We start from the raw sequence: 17,479 nt of genomic DNA, 5'->3' as shown, positions 1-17,479 counted from the left end.
GGGGAAAACAGAAAAGAAGAAGGAAAAGGTTTAATAAATGAAGAAGATGAGGGAAAAAGTTGATGAATAGAGGAGGGGGATTGGGAGGAGTAGGGGTGGGGTGTAAGCTATTCGGTACTACTCAGGGGCCGCGGAAGCGGGGGGGGGGGCTTCAGCCTCCCACTTTTTTTCCAAAACTATGTACAAAAACGAAAAAATGACCATACAATTGTGATTTTTTGCATGGTCAGCCCCCACTTAGAAAACCGTTCCGCGGCCCCTGCTACTAATATAAGGGGCCGCGGAACGGGAAAAGAGGGGGGGGGGGGGCTGACTATGCAAAAAATCACAATCGTATGGTATTTTTTTACGTTTTTTGTACCCGGTTTTGGAAAAAAGTGGGGGCTGAAGCCCCCATCCCCCCCCCCGCTTCCGCGACCCCTGACTACTGCTACTGCTGCTCACTAGCGTACCTAGGGGGGGGGGGACAGTCTGCCCCCCTGACGAGCCACAACCCATACAAAAAAAGACATATCCCTGCCCCTCTGACGAGCTTGAAAGACATTTTTTGCTCCCCCCCCCTGACGAGCTTGAAGACCTTTATTGCCCCCCCCCCCCCTGACGAGCTTGAAGACCTTTTTTTTTTGCTTGTCAATTTTTTTTTCTGGTACGAAAACCTTTATCTTTGAAGACCTTTTTTTTTCTTTTTGCTTGTCAATTTTTTTGGCGGGCGTTTCCCCCCGCCCCCTGTGGAAAATCCTAGGTACGCCACTGCTACTGCTGCTACTACTACTGCTACTACTGCTACTGCTACTACTGCTACTACTACTACTACTACTACTACTACTACTACTACTACTACTACTACTGCTGCTACTACTACTGCTACTACTGCTACTGCTACTACTGCTACTACTGCTACTACTACTACTACTACTACTACTACTACTACTACTACTACTACTACTACTACTATACTACTACTATTACTATACTACTACTACTACTACTACTACTACTACTACTACTACTACTACTACTACTACTACTACTACTACTACTACTACTTCTACTACTACTACTACTACTACTACTACTACTACTACTTCTACTACTACTACATCTACTACTACTACTAATAATAATAATTCTGATAATAATGATGATGATAATGATGCTGGTGATGATGATAATAATAATAATAATGATAATAATAGTAATGACGATAATAATAATAATAATATGATAATGATCATAATAAATTAAGAGAGCGCTGGTACGCAATGCATTTCCATCGGGAAGGAAAATGAATAAACAAACCCTATAAACAATAAAAAAATAAGCAATAGGAGAATGATTTGATTTGAATTGAATATATTTTATTGATATCCGTTTCACATTAATATGAAAAACATGATATAAAAAAGTCAAAAATATTACAAGACATATCAATATCAAAGAGAGCGAAGTTGGCTCAGTCGGTAACGCGTCTGCCCGTCGAACCAAAGATCGTGGGTTCGAGTCCACCCCGGGCGGATGACTGAAGCCAGTGCGTTGTGTGTAAACGTCTCTCCCATGTTTCACAGATGCAGGCTATGTTACAGTGGAAAACACTCCGTCCCTCGGATAGGACGTTAAATGGAGGCCCCGTGTAGAGGGGAATCACCACCTTTGCACGTTAAGAACCCACTGCACTACTCGAATAAGAGTAGGGGGAAACCCCGGTGTAGTGGTCCACCTGCATTCCCCCAGTTATCGGGAGGAGAGACCTGCGGGTCACAGTTCCGTGTGCGCGCCCTTGTAGGCGACCCAGATTGGCTGGCTCCTCCAATGCGCCTTTGAATGTCTTTGACAGATATATGGCGCTATACAAATGCTGCGCATCATCATCATCATCATCAAATGCAACATGATTAAAGAATTGAATTAAAAATAGATTTACCAGATTTGATATTCGTATCTAAAAGTAAAATGGAGGGGCTTCCCCCCCCCCAAAAAAAAGCAAAGCTTGTAGGCCTACATCAACTCGCGTAAAAAAAATCAACGTCGTATGTAGGCCGAGGCATAATTCGCAAAACATCAGCAACTAAAGAAATTTAGAGGTAAAGTTTTCTGCAATAACAACAGAAGGGGGGGGGGGGGGGCGGGGGCAGAGACGGATGACAGAGAACTAGTATGTGGACCATTATATTAAAAAAAACAAATTTGGGTGTGAAATGGGGAAGGGTTTGGTGGGCTACGCTACACTTAGTTTCAAGATTATTTCATTGATCCAATATTCAAACATTATGAATTACAATGAAAAGAAAACTCATATTTTTTGTGGTAAATGTGACCCTCCCCAAAAAGTTACATTTATAAAAGAATACATTTCTTTTATAGCAATGAAAAAATACCAAATTAACACAAACGAAACTAAGGAAAACTGTTAAAAAAGTAACTTTATGCTGTCAAAGACATTTTACTATCAATATCGTGTTATTTTACAAGGCATTATTCTTGTTAAAAAACATGACTTAATTGATAAGGGGTACCAACAAAAAAATTACTCCAGGGGTCCGGATAATTGAAATAAAATTGGTGATCTATTTAGGAAATACAAAACCACATCAATTCAGATAAAAATGAGGACACAAGTTCAATATAAAATCGAAATCAATAAACCAACAAGTAAAAAAAAGAAAAGAAAGTATAATGGTATAAATACACGCAGATAGTTTCGTCAGTTTTTCATTTATTATCACTGTGTATGATGTGAACCGCAGTTTCCCTCCCATTGGCCAAAAGTTTATTCAACTCTTTCAGCCGACTTTGCTGTAATTTCGTCCTCACCGGTGAGGGCGATGTGTAAAAATATTTTTCGTGTTTTATTGACCCCGCTCATATTAAGATTCAGGGATTAAAGGCGTCGTGAGAAAAAAAAAGAACAGACTTGTCGAAAGTTTTATCCGACAAAGTCTGCTGTAACCGAAAATTACCATAGCAACTGTGATTCCTACCTGATAAGAATGAAGGAACGGTGTCAGACCTGGCAACTTGTCGGACAAAATATTAATGGAAAGTTTCCCATGTAGATAAACTGTGCCCAAATTAATTATCCCCAAAATATGGCACGTACAGGAAAGTCACGAGAAAAATGAAATTTCTGATATCGATGTAACATCATACACTGTAGAGTCAACTACGTAGATATACTTGTAACTAAATATACTGTTCTATCTCAGTTATACATTTTAGTCTCAAAACTTGAAGAAAGTGACAATTACTTTATAAAGGACAAGTCCACCCTAACAGAAAGTTGATTTGAATAAAAAGAGAAAAAATTAACAAGCATAACACTGAAAATTTCATCAAAATCGGATGTAAAAATTTAAAGTTTCGCCTATTTTCACAAAACAGTAATTATGCACATCCCGGTTGTTATGCATATGAGGGAACTGATAACATCGCTCACTCACTATTTCTTTTGTATTTAATTATATGAAATATGAATTATAATTTCCCTTCATTGTCATGAGAAAAAAAAGTTTCATTTCTCCCTTAACATGTGGAATTGCCATTGTTTAACATCTTATAGTTCAGTCAAGATGGTCATTATTGTCAAATAGTCTGCAGAAAATGAAATATTGTATAATTCAAACAATAAAAAGTAAAAGAAATAGTGAGTGAGGGACATCATCGATTCTCTCATTGCATGTGACTAATTATTGTGCGTATAACTATTTATGAAAACTAAGCGAACTTTAAAATGTCATAACTTTCTTATTTTATATCCAATTTTTATGAAACTTTCAGCATTATCCTGGTCTAGTTTTCTCTAATGATTGAAATCAACATTTTTCTGAAGTCGACTTGACCTTTAACAGTCAATAATTTACATTTTCACAATAATTGTTTATAATTATGGAATTCCTCTTTGCAGATTGAATAAAAACATATTTAATTTATCAGTTCCCTTCTTTCAGTCCGGGCTTTCAGTGATCCGAATATAACAAAAACAACAGACACAGCAATAAATTAGCAGCAGCGACGCGTCGCGACGGTTCCATGACATTTGCTCTGGCGACAATTGCTCAGCTGTAAACACTACACTGCAAAAACTCTGGTGTTGGTTTAACACCAGCCCGGAATCTATATATGTCCACACCAAAGAAGTATTGAAACAACACCAGTTAGGAATCAAACCGATGCTGTTTTAATACTAATTGGTGTTGTATAAACACCTTTCCGGTGTTAGACCAAAACGAAACTGGTGCTGTTTAACACTTCACGGGTGTGGACATATATAGATTCTGAGCTGGTGTTAAATCAACACCGGAGTTTTTGCAGTGTAATAGAATGGCCAACTTCTACCCCGGGCTTGATAATATTAGTAGTATTAATAATATAATAATAATAATAATAATGATGATAATAATAATGATAATAATGATAATAATAATAGTAATAATAATGATAATAATAATAATAGTAACAATAATAATAATAGTAATAATAACAATGATATGATAATGATAATAACAATAATTATAATAATGATAATAATTATAATAATATAATATTGTGAAATAGTGGGCGCATTGCTGTTTTGTGTGCATCTACTGAAAAACAAAATTCAATAGAACAGAATGATGAATAGTCAAGACAAAATGGTGCTTATATCTCACTAGATATTAATTCAAACCACCGTGTCACTTTGAGTCCGAATTACCTTCTTCTGATCATGCGCAGAATAGGGTATTTATAGAAATACCCTAACATCTGTGCTGAGACAAGCTAAAAGAAAGTATTTTTTCTCTTTATTTGAAACTCATAAAAAAGATACAAGGTCAACGTGGAAAGTGATAAATCAAGTTTTTAAGAAGGAAGGATCGAAAAAGAATATTAATAGGATCGTCCAACAAAATAAGGAAATTACAGATGATACAGATATTGCCGAAGCATTCAATTCTTTCTTTGTAAACATCGGCCCAAATTTGGCTAATACTATACCTAATAGTAGCAAACCCTTTTATTCTTTTTTGCCAAACCGAAATCCTCGAACCATATTCTTTTCACCTGTTTCTGAACACGAAATTATAGAAATAGTTAAAAATCTACCGGCGAAAAAAAGTTCTGGTTTTGATGATATTTCTTATGATTTTCTCATTAAAATAATTCGTGAAATCGTGATGCCCTTGACGCACATATACAATCTTTCTCTACAGTGTGGTATTGTTCCTAATAAAATGAAGGTTGTTAAAGTTATACCTATCCATAAAAAAGGTTCAGAGGATGAATTGGGTAACTATCGCCCTATTTCCCTGCTGACTACTTTCTCCAAAATTTTAGAAAAAACAGTATATTCTCGTACAATAAAATTTCTTACGAATTGTAATGTTTTTATTAACTCACAATTTGGCTTTCGTAAAAAGCATTCAACCGTTCATGCAATAATGTTATTAATCGATAAAGTTACCAAGGCAATTGATAAAAAATCTCATGTTGCTGGTATTTTTCTGGACTTCTCCAAGGCCTTTGACACGATCAACCATGAAATACTTTTATACAAACTTTCTCATTATGGAATTCGTGGAAAGGCCTTGGAGTGGTTCAGAAGTTACCTTATAAACAGAAGTCAATTTGTAGTCATTAATAACTCCAATTCTGAAATACAGCACATTGCATGTGGCGTGCCTCAGGGTTCCCTTTTGGGTCCATTGCTATTTATTTTATACATCAATGATTTCCAAAACTCATCCTCTTTATTATCATTTCTTCTTTTCGCAGATGACACGAGCTTATTTTTTACACACAGCAATCCTCAAATCCTTCTAGAAAGACTAAATGTTGAATTATGCTCTGTGTGTGATTGGATACAAGCTAATAAATTATCCCTAAATTTTAAAAAGACACATTATATGGTTTTTAGCAACTCATTACACACATTGCCAGGTCTTGTTTATATGAATGGTAATGTTTTAGAACAAATTGAATCAACAAAATTTCTTGGTATCTTTATTGATTGTAAATTATCATGGAAAGTTCATATTGATCACCTTTGTAAATTGCTCTCAAGAAATCTTGGAGTAATTAATAAACTTAAGCCTCATTTTCCTCATCACATTTTGAAATTATTGTATTCTACTCTATTGTTACCATATCTGAATTATGGAATTTTAGCCTGGGGAAATGCCTCTAAGACAAAACTTGAATCCATACTTAAAATTCAAAAAAGAGCCGTGAGGATAATTTCTTCTTCTGACTTTCTGGCTCATACTAATCCGCTATTTTATTCAAACAAGTTATTGAAAGTAACCGATTTATATTATTATTTTGTTGGTATATTTATGTATCAACTAAATAGACGGGAATTACCGAGTGTATTCTCTGATTTGCTTGTTCAAAATCAAGAAATCCATTCCTACCCAACTCGACAAGTACACAATTTCCACATTTCCCCAGTGCGCACTGTTCTTGCCCTTAAATCATTTACTTTTACAGGGCCTTCCTTTTGGAATAATTTAGACACCCATATAATTGAGGCGCCCTCTTTATATTCTTTTAAATGTAGGCTGAAAATATTTCTTTTACAATCGTACGCTAGTGGGTAAGCGCCTTGCTCGAGTGACTATCATGTTGAACTCTTTATAATGTCTTATTTTTCTACATTTGATTTATCTCGCTTCATTGCGTTAGGAGTTGTTAATCCTTGATTATTTTCTTCTGGGAACCTATATGTCTACAAGCTTTGCTTTTTAATAGGTTCCTCATATTTCACGATATTGTATTTCTTTGTAAAACACTACAACTATGTATTTTTTGTCATCTTCTCATAATTATGTTCAATGTATGTTTTTGTGGAATGTGAAACAATAAATCAGAATAGAACTCCAAACTGGCTTATTACGGAAAATCAAGGTAGACTTGGTTTGGTTCTCTTCTTTCTCCCTTGCTTCGCCTTCCTATTTATCTATAAGTCGAAAAATAGGAAAGGGGGTGTTCGTCGCTTGCCCCCTTCCGGAGATTGCCTTCGCCAGGGTGTAGAACGGGGGAGTGTTTCATCAACATTTTCATCCGACAAGTTGTCAGATCTGACAACTTTCCTTGATTATGATTGGCTGATAGACACTGTTACCATAGTAACTGTCGGATAAAACAATACTTGTCGGATAAAACGTCTGACAAGTCCTTTCATGAAACGCTCTTCGGAAACGCGCGGGACCGCGGTATAGCGCCTCCCCTGCATCGTTCGTGCAATACCCATTGGATACGGTACGATATTGCGAAGTAAGAATGGAGGCTCGAAATAATGATCCCCTTGTAGGCCTCAACAACATTGAAGCTGATCTCGATTCGAGAGTCTATCCATGCGAACAACACGATCCATTCATCCATATATTAATAATACGATAACTAAAAAAGGCATATGGGCCCTATATTAGAATCGTTCTGTTTGTTTGTACCGTGTCAGTAGCGTACCTACTACTAGGATTTTCCACAGGGGGGGGGGGGGGCAAAACCGTCGGCCAAAAAATTTGACAAGCAAAAAAAAAGTCTTAAATCACAAATAAAGGATTTCGTACCAGAAAAAAAAAATGACAAGCCCAAAAAAAGGTCTTCACTAAAAAATAAAGGATTTCCTACCAGAAAAAAAAGTCTTCAAGCTCAAGCTCGTCAGGGGGGGAGGGGGGGGGGGGGGGGGGGGGGGGACAAAATTCAAGCTCGTCAGGGGGCAAAAGGTCTTCAAGCTCGTTAGGGGGGGCATGGATACGTCTTTTGCATGGGTTGTGACTCGTCAGGGGGACAGACTGCCCCCCTGCCCCCCCCCGTAGGTACGCTAGTGTACCGGGTTATGGTATGTGACTCGAATGAAAAGAGATGCTGCGTTTATGAAGTTGCGTGAACAAAGATGCAATATAATGGAGCTATCAATATCGCTCCATGAATAGTAGGCCTATATGTATGCACACTCATTATACTCATAAATGCTGCTGATTTTAGTGCAAAATGGCCGCCGCAAATTCCCGCGTCGATTCCTGGGGATATGTGATTGTTTTGAGCAAGTTCGTTATCCTTTTTATTGATACCGGAATAGAAAAGTCGTTCGGCGTTCTGATTCCCACCTTAGTTGAGCGTCTGGAGTCAGACTATGCAACGATTGGGTTGATATGCAGTATGCCTCCGGCGATAATGTATCTAATATGTAAGATAATAAAGTTTTTATTGACAATAGTACCTTTAAGTTTGCTATCCTTTTCCCTGGCTGCCGAAGGTTGCACAGGGTAAACGGTTAGGATGACAAAAGTCCTAAAGATAGCATTTATTTACTGATCTCTTTCATTTTATTCATTGTAATTGTATGCAACGCTTATAAGTCATGTATTAAGCGTTATATGTTTCACACTATTATTATTATTATCATTATTGAATGATTTATTCTGTAACTTATATCATGTGTTTTTAAGTGCAGAATGAAAGTAGTATTGATGGAAACTAGTCAAAAGTATTTGGCTAAGTACGTAAAGGGTGTTCTTACGATTCACAGATGCTGTCTTTGGACATGTTGGAGTGGCACCAAAGATCAATGTTCATCGAGAATTCACCCATTTTATCCAGCGTGTAAAAAAAAACAGCTTGCGCCAAATTCAACTCTCGATTACAACTGATCTTTAAAGGGGAATCCAACCCAAATAAAAACTTGTTTTTACAAGAAAAAGAAAAATCAGACAAGTTGATTGGTGAAAGTTTGAACAATATTGGACAAACAACAAGAAAGTTATAAATTTTCAAAAGTTGTAAATATTGGTAATCACTATACCCATGGAGACTTCAAACTGGCCGCATATGGGATGTCATAGTGATGTAAGGCAAGGACTACTATTCCATGTAGGCCTACTCCAATACATATTATGGCTAAAATGTCATTTTTCCCAAAAGTTTTAGTTCAAATTACATTTTTCTTTCATGAGGACATAAAACAATATACTACCTGGGTTATATTTAGATTACTGCCCCAGTGGAATTGGTCCCTATAGGAGAAAACCACAAATCCCTGATAATAAAGTACTTGGCCTATGGGAAAGTTGTCCTTGCCTCTTGTCATAATTTACTTACCCAGTTGCCAATTTGAAATCTACATACTATTAATGATCTCAATTTTAAAGCAGCTATAACTTTCTTATTGCTTGTCCGATTTCATTCAAACTTTCACCATTCTGTTAAATTGATTTTTCTCATTCCCAACACAACATTTTATGGCCAAGGCTTGATTCCCCTTTAACAAATATATGTATGATTGTTTGATGCATGTACCGATTTCTACGGAAATTTCTAGAAGTTCGTTTGATAACTTTATTTCTGCATTAAAATAATACAAGTATGAAGTATAATAGGCGTATATACGACTATAATATATACGACAAAATCAGTGGCGTGCCTAGGATTTTCCACAGGGGGGGGGGGGGGCAAAACCGTCCGCCAAAAAAAAATGACAAGCAAAAAAAAAATAAAAGGTCTTCAAACACAAATAAAGGATTTCGTACCAAAAAAAAATTGTCAAGCAAAAAAAGGGTCTTCAAGCTCGTCAGGAGGGGCAAAAAAGGTCTTGAAGCTCGTCATGGGGGGGGGGGGAGGGGCAGGGATACGTCCTTTGCATGGGTTGTGGCTCGTCAGGGGGGGGGCAGACTGCCCCCTGCCCCCGTAGGTACGCTAGTGGACAAAATTTCAAATGCAATGGCAAATAAAGAACATAATAAAATAGTATGCATGACTTAAGCAAAACATTCGATACTCTCGACAACAATATTTTACTTCAAAAACTTGAAATTTATGGAACTCGAGGAATCTCACTTTCATGGTTTGAGAGTATGTAATTCACAATAATATTTCTTCCAATTTTCAGACAATAACATGCAGAGTATCTCAATGATCGATCTTACGCCCCTTGCTTTTCCTAAAAATATTTATGATTTGACTATTGTAACGCCTTTGCTATCATTTGCATTGTTTGCACATGACAAACATTTTTTGTTAACACAAAAACTTAGGAACTTTAGCAGATACATTAAATCGTGAATTGTCAAAATTGTCTTTGTGGTTTAAGTGTAATAAGCTTTCACGTAATATAGACAAATTCAACTTTATGTATTTCAAACATACGAATTCACATAACGGAATTCCCTTACAACATTATCATAGATATCATTCCTCTAAAAAGAAAAGAAAGGAAACAAAGTTTTTAGGCGTCACAATAGATGAAAATTTAAATTGGAATGAACATATATGATGTATAAATTTGTACCAAATCGCCTTGTCTATCACACACAAATCCAGTAATCCACAAACAAAATACTCTAGACAGTATTTGACACAATTCACTTCAAAGTTTACTGCTGATGTTTAAAGGTCAAGTCCACCTCAGAAAAATGTTGATTTGAATAAAAAGAGAAAAATTTAACAAGCACAATGCTGAAAATTTCATCAAAATCGGATGTAAAATAAGAAAGTTATGACATTTCAAAGTTTCGCTCTTTTTTAACAAAATAGTTATATGAACGAGCCAGTTACATCCAAATGAGAGAGTCGATGATGTCACTCACTCACTATTTCTTTTGTTTTTTATTGTTTGAATTGTACAATATTTCAATTTTTACGAATTTGATGATTAGGACCTCCTTGCCTGAAGCACAAAATGTTAAAATAATGGAATTTCACGTGTTCAGAGAGGAATGAAACTTCATTTCACATGACAATGACGAGAAAATCAAAATTTTTCATATTTCATATAATAAAATACAAAAGAAATAGTGAGTGAGTGATGTCATCAGTTCCCTCATTTGCATACTGACCGAGATGTGCATATAACTGTTTTGTGAAATGAAGCGAAACTTTAAAATGTCATAACTTTCTTATTTTACATCCGATTTTGATGAAATTTTCAGTGTTTTGCTTGTTGAATTTTTCTCTTTTTATTCAAATCAAGTTTTTGTTGGGGTGGACTTGTCCTTTAAGTACGTAAATAATAGGGGCCGCGGAACGGTTTTCAAGGGGGGGGGGGGGGGCTAACCCTGCAAAAAATCACAATGATATTGTCATTTTGACGTTTTTGTACACGGTTTTTGAAAAAGAGTGGGGGGGGGGGGGGGCTGAAGCTCCCCCAGCCCCCCGCTTCCGCGGCCCCTGAATAACATGCTGCCACATTCATTCCCCCATTTTTATACTATAAACACATCTATTCATTGTTGTCCTACCCGTAATTCCTAAAATTTTCATTAATTAACCCTTAAATTGCATTAAATTGTATATTGCGCAGAGATCTATAAGACACCATGATCCTGATTATACGGAACTCCCATCCAGACTATATGTATAAAAAAGGTCGTCTCCTTACTCATTTAAGGCAAACGTTAAATACATGTTATCATTAGAATATTGAAGTAAATTTTCTGTATCAATGTTCCAGTTTATTATGAAATAACTCTTTCTTCGATTTAATCATCACCATTATCTCCATCATGACCATCATCATCTCCACAGCTTTAAAGGGGAATCCAGCCTTGGCCGTAAAATGTTGTGTTGGGAAGGAGAAAAATAAATTAAACAGAATGGTGAGAGTTTGAAAGAAAGCGGACAGGCAATAAGAAAGTAACAGCTGCTTTAAAACTGAGATCACGAATAGTATGTAGATTTCAAATTGGCATCTGGGTAAGTAAATTATGACAAGGTGCAAGGCACTGAACTAGAAATACGTATTTTCAGTTCAGTTCAGTTTTCAGTTCAGTGGTGCAAGGACAACTTTCCAATACAGGCCATGTACTTAATCATCAGGGATTTGTGGTTTTCTCCTAAGTACCCATTCCCCTGGGACAGTAATGTTAATATAACCCAGGTATATTGTTTCATGTCCTCAAAAATGAAAAATATGATATGAAATAAAACTTTTGGGAAAAATGACATTTTAGCCATAATATGTATTGGAGTAAATGGAAGAGTAGTCCTTGCCTTACATCACTATGACATCCTATGCGCGGCCAATTTGAAGTCTCCATGGGTATAGTGATTACCAATATTTACAACTTTTAAAAATTCATAACTTTCTTGTTGTTTCTCCAATATTGTTCAAACTTACACCTATCAACTTGTCTGATTTTTCTTTTTCTTATAAAAAAAAGTTTTTATTTGGGTTGGATTCCCCTTTAATCTTCACCATTATCTCCCTTATGACCATCATCATCTCCATAGCTTTCATCTTCAACATTATCACCCGGTCATCCTTATCCTCACCATCTCCATCTTTATTATAAACTGATGGTTTTCGTATTAAAATATACCCATTCTATAAACGTTCAAAAATTCTGTTTATATTGTATATTTCTTACGTTTACTATTTTGTTTCCTTTTGCTTTCATAATGAAGAAAAATACTTCATTATCATTCCCAGACAATTATCATGATTATAAACAATTTGGATGTCGTGTGAGTTAATATATTAAATGTGTACTGTTAGGGATTTGTGCTCCAATTGGCTCTCCATAGTTAAACCACAACTTTAAACTTGGGTTTAATTTAAACCCGACTTCAAAATACGGGCCACATATATAGATTCCGGGCTGGTGTTGAATCAACACCGGATTTTTTGTAGTGTAATTGTTATTAAATTTATTTTGGGCCATTGTACATTTATTATTTAATTCATGCCAATAACAGTAAATAATTTTATGTTATGTATTTTCTGTTATGTTATACAAAAAATGTTTTGCACACATTATATGAAGGTATGCAGAAAAGAACAATAAATCAAATCGAATCATATATTTTGCTTTATTACATAACAATGAAAATATACTCTCTGCACAACGAGGATGTAAATTATGTTCCTCCTTGGTAATAAAGAGATTAATGCCCTAGATAGAGTTAGTGTTTGATTTAACAAATTGCCAGTCAGTAAGTCAAAAGAACTGTATCCAATTAATCACTTTCCGTGTCAAAATAAGTATTATGTCTCTTCCTATAATGAATAATTATTGTTACATCTCTCCGGCCTTTTCAAAGTCAATAGTGTTAAATAAAAGACTATTTAAAAACAAAGATTTACTCATATATTCCTTTCTCCAATTCATTAAACAAAATATTTTCCATGTATACTTAGCATGATATACTGGTTGTTATAAATAAGATATTAATATTCTCAGGCAAGGAAAAAATGCAAGGAGATTTAATTAACAGGATTAATCATATACTTAAAATTAAAGAATGAAATGTTTCCAATATACCATTTGAATTTATTGGTTTATTTAATTTCTACATCCATTTTGCAACATGCAAATCAGAAATATAGAAATGTATACAATATATATAATACAAATATATCATTAATAAAAATTAAAGATATAAGTATAAATGAATTAAAAAGACGAACAATGTAGCGAAACTTCTAAAACTGCTAGCCTATGGTATACCCGGGCCCAAATTCTAAATGACTTTAAGTGCAAAGATAGGTTAACAAACGAACACACACGGGGTAATGATGATTTTACAAAGTGGAATTTACAGGAATCAGGGAATTATGAATTCAAAGAAGATAAACGCATGATCATGAATAATATTGGCAGAGAAAATTGTGAAAATCTTAGCATTGAGAGCGTTCCATGAAAGTGTTCCGTGTATTTTCTAGTGGACATGGTGAACAATGGCGTATGTCATTATTTATTCGAAATTGATAAAGACCTTTGGTAATTTTGGTTGTTTTAATTTCACATGAGAATTATAATATCTAATTAAAACTTATACATACATTAAATATTTATTAAGCGCCTTTCCATGATCATGCTCAAAGCGCTTTACAAAAATATGACAAAAAAAAACACAGAAAACAAACAAGTGAAATATTTTCATATATATGAAACTCAAATTTTCCCCTTTCTCTCACAATATTAAGGTCCTTTTGTAACCCTCGCTCTCCGTAGAGCCAACCATCGAGCCGTTGCTATGTCTGGCGGTCTGTTGTCAGCGTTGTGTTTAATTGCCTGTGCTTTCTTGAAAACCGCAGTTACTGTAGGCATCTGCCTCACCCTCTCTGGTAAGTATATTATATAGTTGAGTTTTGGAGCTCATTCTTGTCCATATATGATAGGCTTGTTACAAAAGGCCGTGTAAGTGGCGCGTAAGTTTGGGGTAAATTTCTATATATGGGCAGCTATAAGGGCAAAAATTAAAGGAGTGGAAGCTAGCCAGCCAATGTTTCCTATGGTGTCCTTAAAACAACAAAGCTACTAAGAAATTACATTAAGTGATAGATATCCATAAAAACTAATCGTACTTGCATTATCAATAAGACAAAACGCAACTGAATAAGCCAGTTCACGGTTAGCTCATGATCAACTTTTCTCAAATGACCTTTGTGATTTTTCATTAGGATAAGCACTATCATTTTCAAATGTAGATGTTGCGTAAGCTTTACCGGTAGAGTATTCAAATTCTAAGAACAAAAGGCATTGTATAGACCAGCTGACTAGAATGGCCAGGTGGGTGCATCAGGGATAAAGTTTGGAAATCTGTTTTATTGTCTGCCTTTGGCACATTTGACTATTGTTTAGGCTACTGTCAAATACCAGTGATTATGAAGGCTCTATTTATTACTCTTCAGCTTGGATGTGATAAATATTTTGAAAGGAATACATGAATAATCATCAAATCACAAATGCCTATGTCAGTGAATTTGAAAGCCACATTCATGGTTGTCTCCAATGACCTTTTTCTGCTCGTGCGCAGTTTACAACCGTGAACAGGCTTATTATTTGATGTCACATTTTACTTACAATTTTGATGACATCGTCTCTCGAGCACAGGAATTCTAACTCAGACCCTTGTTGGAATTGTGAAATACTCATTTTCTTTTCATGAAACTGAAATCACCAAATTTACCGATTTTTCGTAAATATTTCCAAAACTCGCTCTCAAATTTCAAGTAGAGATTAACCATTAGAGTAATTTGTAGGTTGCTCTTTCCGTTGGTTCTCAGATTCTCAAATTCTTTACTATAAAAAAATTATTTATCATAATAATAATATGGTCCATTTATATAGCGCAGCTACTATAATTGCGTATACTCTACTGCGCTTGATACTTGGTATCATATTATTACACAGGCTGTAGCTGAGCCACCGTATAAGCATTAAATCATTCAAGGAATAATCCTACCGGGTACCCATTCACCTCACCTGGGTCGAGTGCAGCACAATGTGGGTAAATCTCTTGCTGAAGGAAAACACGCCATGGCTGGAATTCGAACCCACGTCCCTCTGATTGAAAGACGAAAATGAATAGACCAGTGCCAGCCGCACAGAAACGTTGTTAGCCTAACAAAGCTCTAACAGTATAAGCCCGTCACATCTTTCGGATTATAAAGTCATAACATTCATTCCAATATGTAAGGAATCCATTGTTGTAACATAATGCATCGCTGCTATATTACCGGTTGTAACAGGGCATCTGTTAGCGCATTGTTAGCGCTAACATCGTTTCTGTGCGGTCAGTGACTAGAACAACACACCAATTGACAGTATGAAAAAAAAAATTAAAAAAAATTCATATGAATAATCAAGACATCAAAGTTGGTGCTCATCTCATTAAATTTCAAACTATACCATATCACTTTAGTACAAATGACCTTCCTCTGATCATGCGCAGAGTGGAGTCGACTACGAACTGGCTTATAGGTAGGTCAGATCTGTCAAGAGGACGCGCACTACTGTGTATTAATCAATAAGACCGTGTGTTGCATAATCTTATCACATACTCGTCGGCACTTAAGTGCGACCCTAAGTCATACCTAAATCTTTGTGAAACACCTCAGGAATATAATGGAAAGAGTGTGTGGTTAATTTTTGCCTTGTTCTGTGTTTTTTTCTTGCAGGTGTTGGATTAGCAATGACCTTCTTGCCTACAGTCCTTGCGCTAAATGATTTCTTTAAAGACAACTTTGTATTATGGAGTACCGTTGCGGCATATGGTTACACGTCAGGGTCATTGCTACTCCCTATTGTAATTGAAAGGTCACTTCCGGCGTATGGATATCAGGGGGAATTCATTATCCTCGGCGGTGTAGCTCTTCACCTTCTCGTTTGTGGAGCAACGATTCGGAAGGCGACTTGCAGGCCTAATGGTGATACTAGTGAACGCGGCGGCCGCGATCAAGAGGAGAAGAGACACAGGTGTGGTTCCCAAGAACGCCCATCACTGAACGGGGAGGTTATGCTTCACCAGCTGGATGACAAAATGTGGGAAGAGAACGTCTCGCAGTTCGAGATACGGCAAAGGGAACAGGAAGATGAAAATTGTGAGGAAACTTTTCTAGAGGAGTGGCGTTTGATTCAACATGAGCCCCGTCGCTTTCAAAGAAACCATGAAACCTTACCGAATGACTCTCGAGGAGATTGTGGACTGCTTCAGGAAGGGATCTTTCTCCTCTCACTCCCGATTCCCTTCTTCATATCTTACACAACATATGCATGGATGCTGTTTCTCGTACCCCATGGTGAACAGCTAGGCATCCCTCCTTCCAAAGCTGTCTACCTCTCCACTTTAGGTGGAATAGGTGGTATTCTCGGTCGGACAATCTTTATTATCCTTATCAGCAAAGGGGTCAGTGACCTGTCCGTGTACATCGCGGTGGGTTCAGTCTGCACGGGCTGTTTCTTCTTGGATTTCACCAGTTCTGCCTATCCTGTTCGTGCCACCCTTGCATTCATTCAAGGGTTTTCCTTCTTTGTCGAGGATTCCGTGTACACCAGTCTGTCTAAAGGAGCGATTTTTGATGAGGATAATTTCGACATGGCTGTGGCGATTTCTAACTTCATGTGTGGGCTAGGCATATCTTGCGCAGGACTGTTTACAGGTTAGTAATAGTGCCGTAGAACTCAAGTCCACAATCGGATTCAAGATCACTTCATAGTACGTAGTAATTAGAAAAAGATCAATCTAAACTCCTTTTAAGTCATCATTGTAATAACAATAATAATCATAATAATAATAATAACAATAATAATAGTAATAACAGTTATTATTATTATTATCATAGCTTATTATTGTAATTATCAATACTGTTATTATTGTTATCATCATTATATAGGGTTCCTGTTTCTCAATTTCTTTTTCAGACTCAGACTTGTTTTTTTAACACACTTAATAGTACCATTCGCGCGAACGTGGCTCTAACAAATAATTTAGGAGGGCTGAGTGAGCTTGGACCATATAGTCTGGATGATCGGTGCAAAAAATAGCAACAATTGTTCAGATTATGGTACAAGCATGAAATTTGGCTGACAGGTAGAGTAAACAGTGCTGAACATTTTTAGCAGGGAGTGCCAACCTGATCTCTCTTCGTATAGCAACAGTTGCTAGGTAACATATTTACCTTAGCAACCACCATTTTGGGGGTGTTACTTTCATTTAAAAAACTATATTTTGACTTCTAAGCGCCAAATTTACAATCCCATATCAAGCAACGTTCCAACCATTT

General features: G+C 36.3%; 1 protein-coding gene across 1 annotated transcript; it reads left to right on the top strand.

Annotated features, from left to right (window-relative positions):
- The first annotated feature begins 7,968 nt into the window (after positions 1-7,968).
- LOC129282767 (monocarboxylate transporter 7-like) lies at positions 7,969-16,860 on the top strand. The gene is made up of 3 exons (XM_064114072.1): positions 7,969-8,164; positions 13,898-14,038; positions 15,875-16,860. The coding sequence occupies exons 1-3, from the start codon at positions 7,969-7,971 to the stop codon at positions 16,858-16,860; spliced, it is 1,323 nt and encodes a 440-aa protein (XP_063970142.1).
- The last annotated feature ends 619 nt before the right edge of the window (positions 16,861-17,479 follow it).

The sequence above is a fragment of the Lytechinus pictus genome, chromosome 19 (assembly GCF_037042905.1).
Source record: "Lytechinus pictus isolate F3 Inbred chromosome 19, Lp3.0, whole genome shotgun sequence".
NCBI lineage: Eukaryota > Metazoa > Echinodermata > Echinoidea > Temnopleuroida > Toxopneustidae > Lytechinus > Lytechinus pictus.
The sequence above is the reverse complement of the archived record's forward strand: the minus strand, read 5'-3'. Positions and strand labels throughout refer to the sequence as shown.

Excerpts from the sequence above, each read along its gene's own strand:
- LOC129282767 (XM_064114072.1), top strand. The coding sequence starts at position 7,969 with ATGGCCGCCGCAAATTCCCGCGTCGATTCCTGGGGATATGTGATTGTT. Across the intron at positions 8,165-13,897 it reads GGCGATAATGTATCTAATAT|GTCCTTTTGTAACCCTCGCT; the intron begins GTAAGATAATAA and ends CACAATATTAAG. Across the intron at positions 14,039-15,874 it reads CATCTGCCTCACCCTCTCTG|GTGTTGGATTAGCAATGACC; the intron begins GTAAGTATATTA and ends TTTTTCTTGCAG.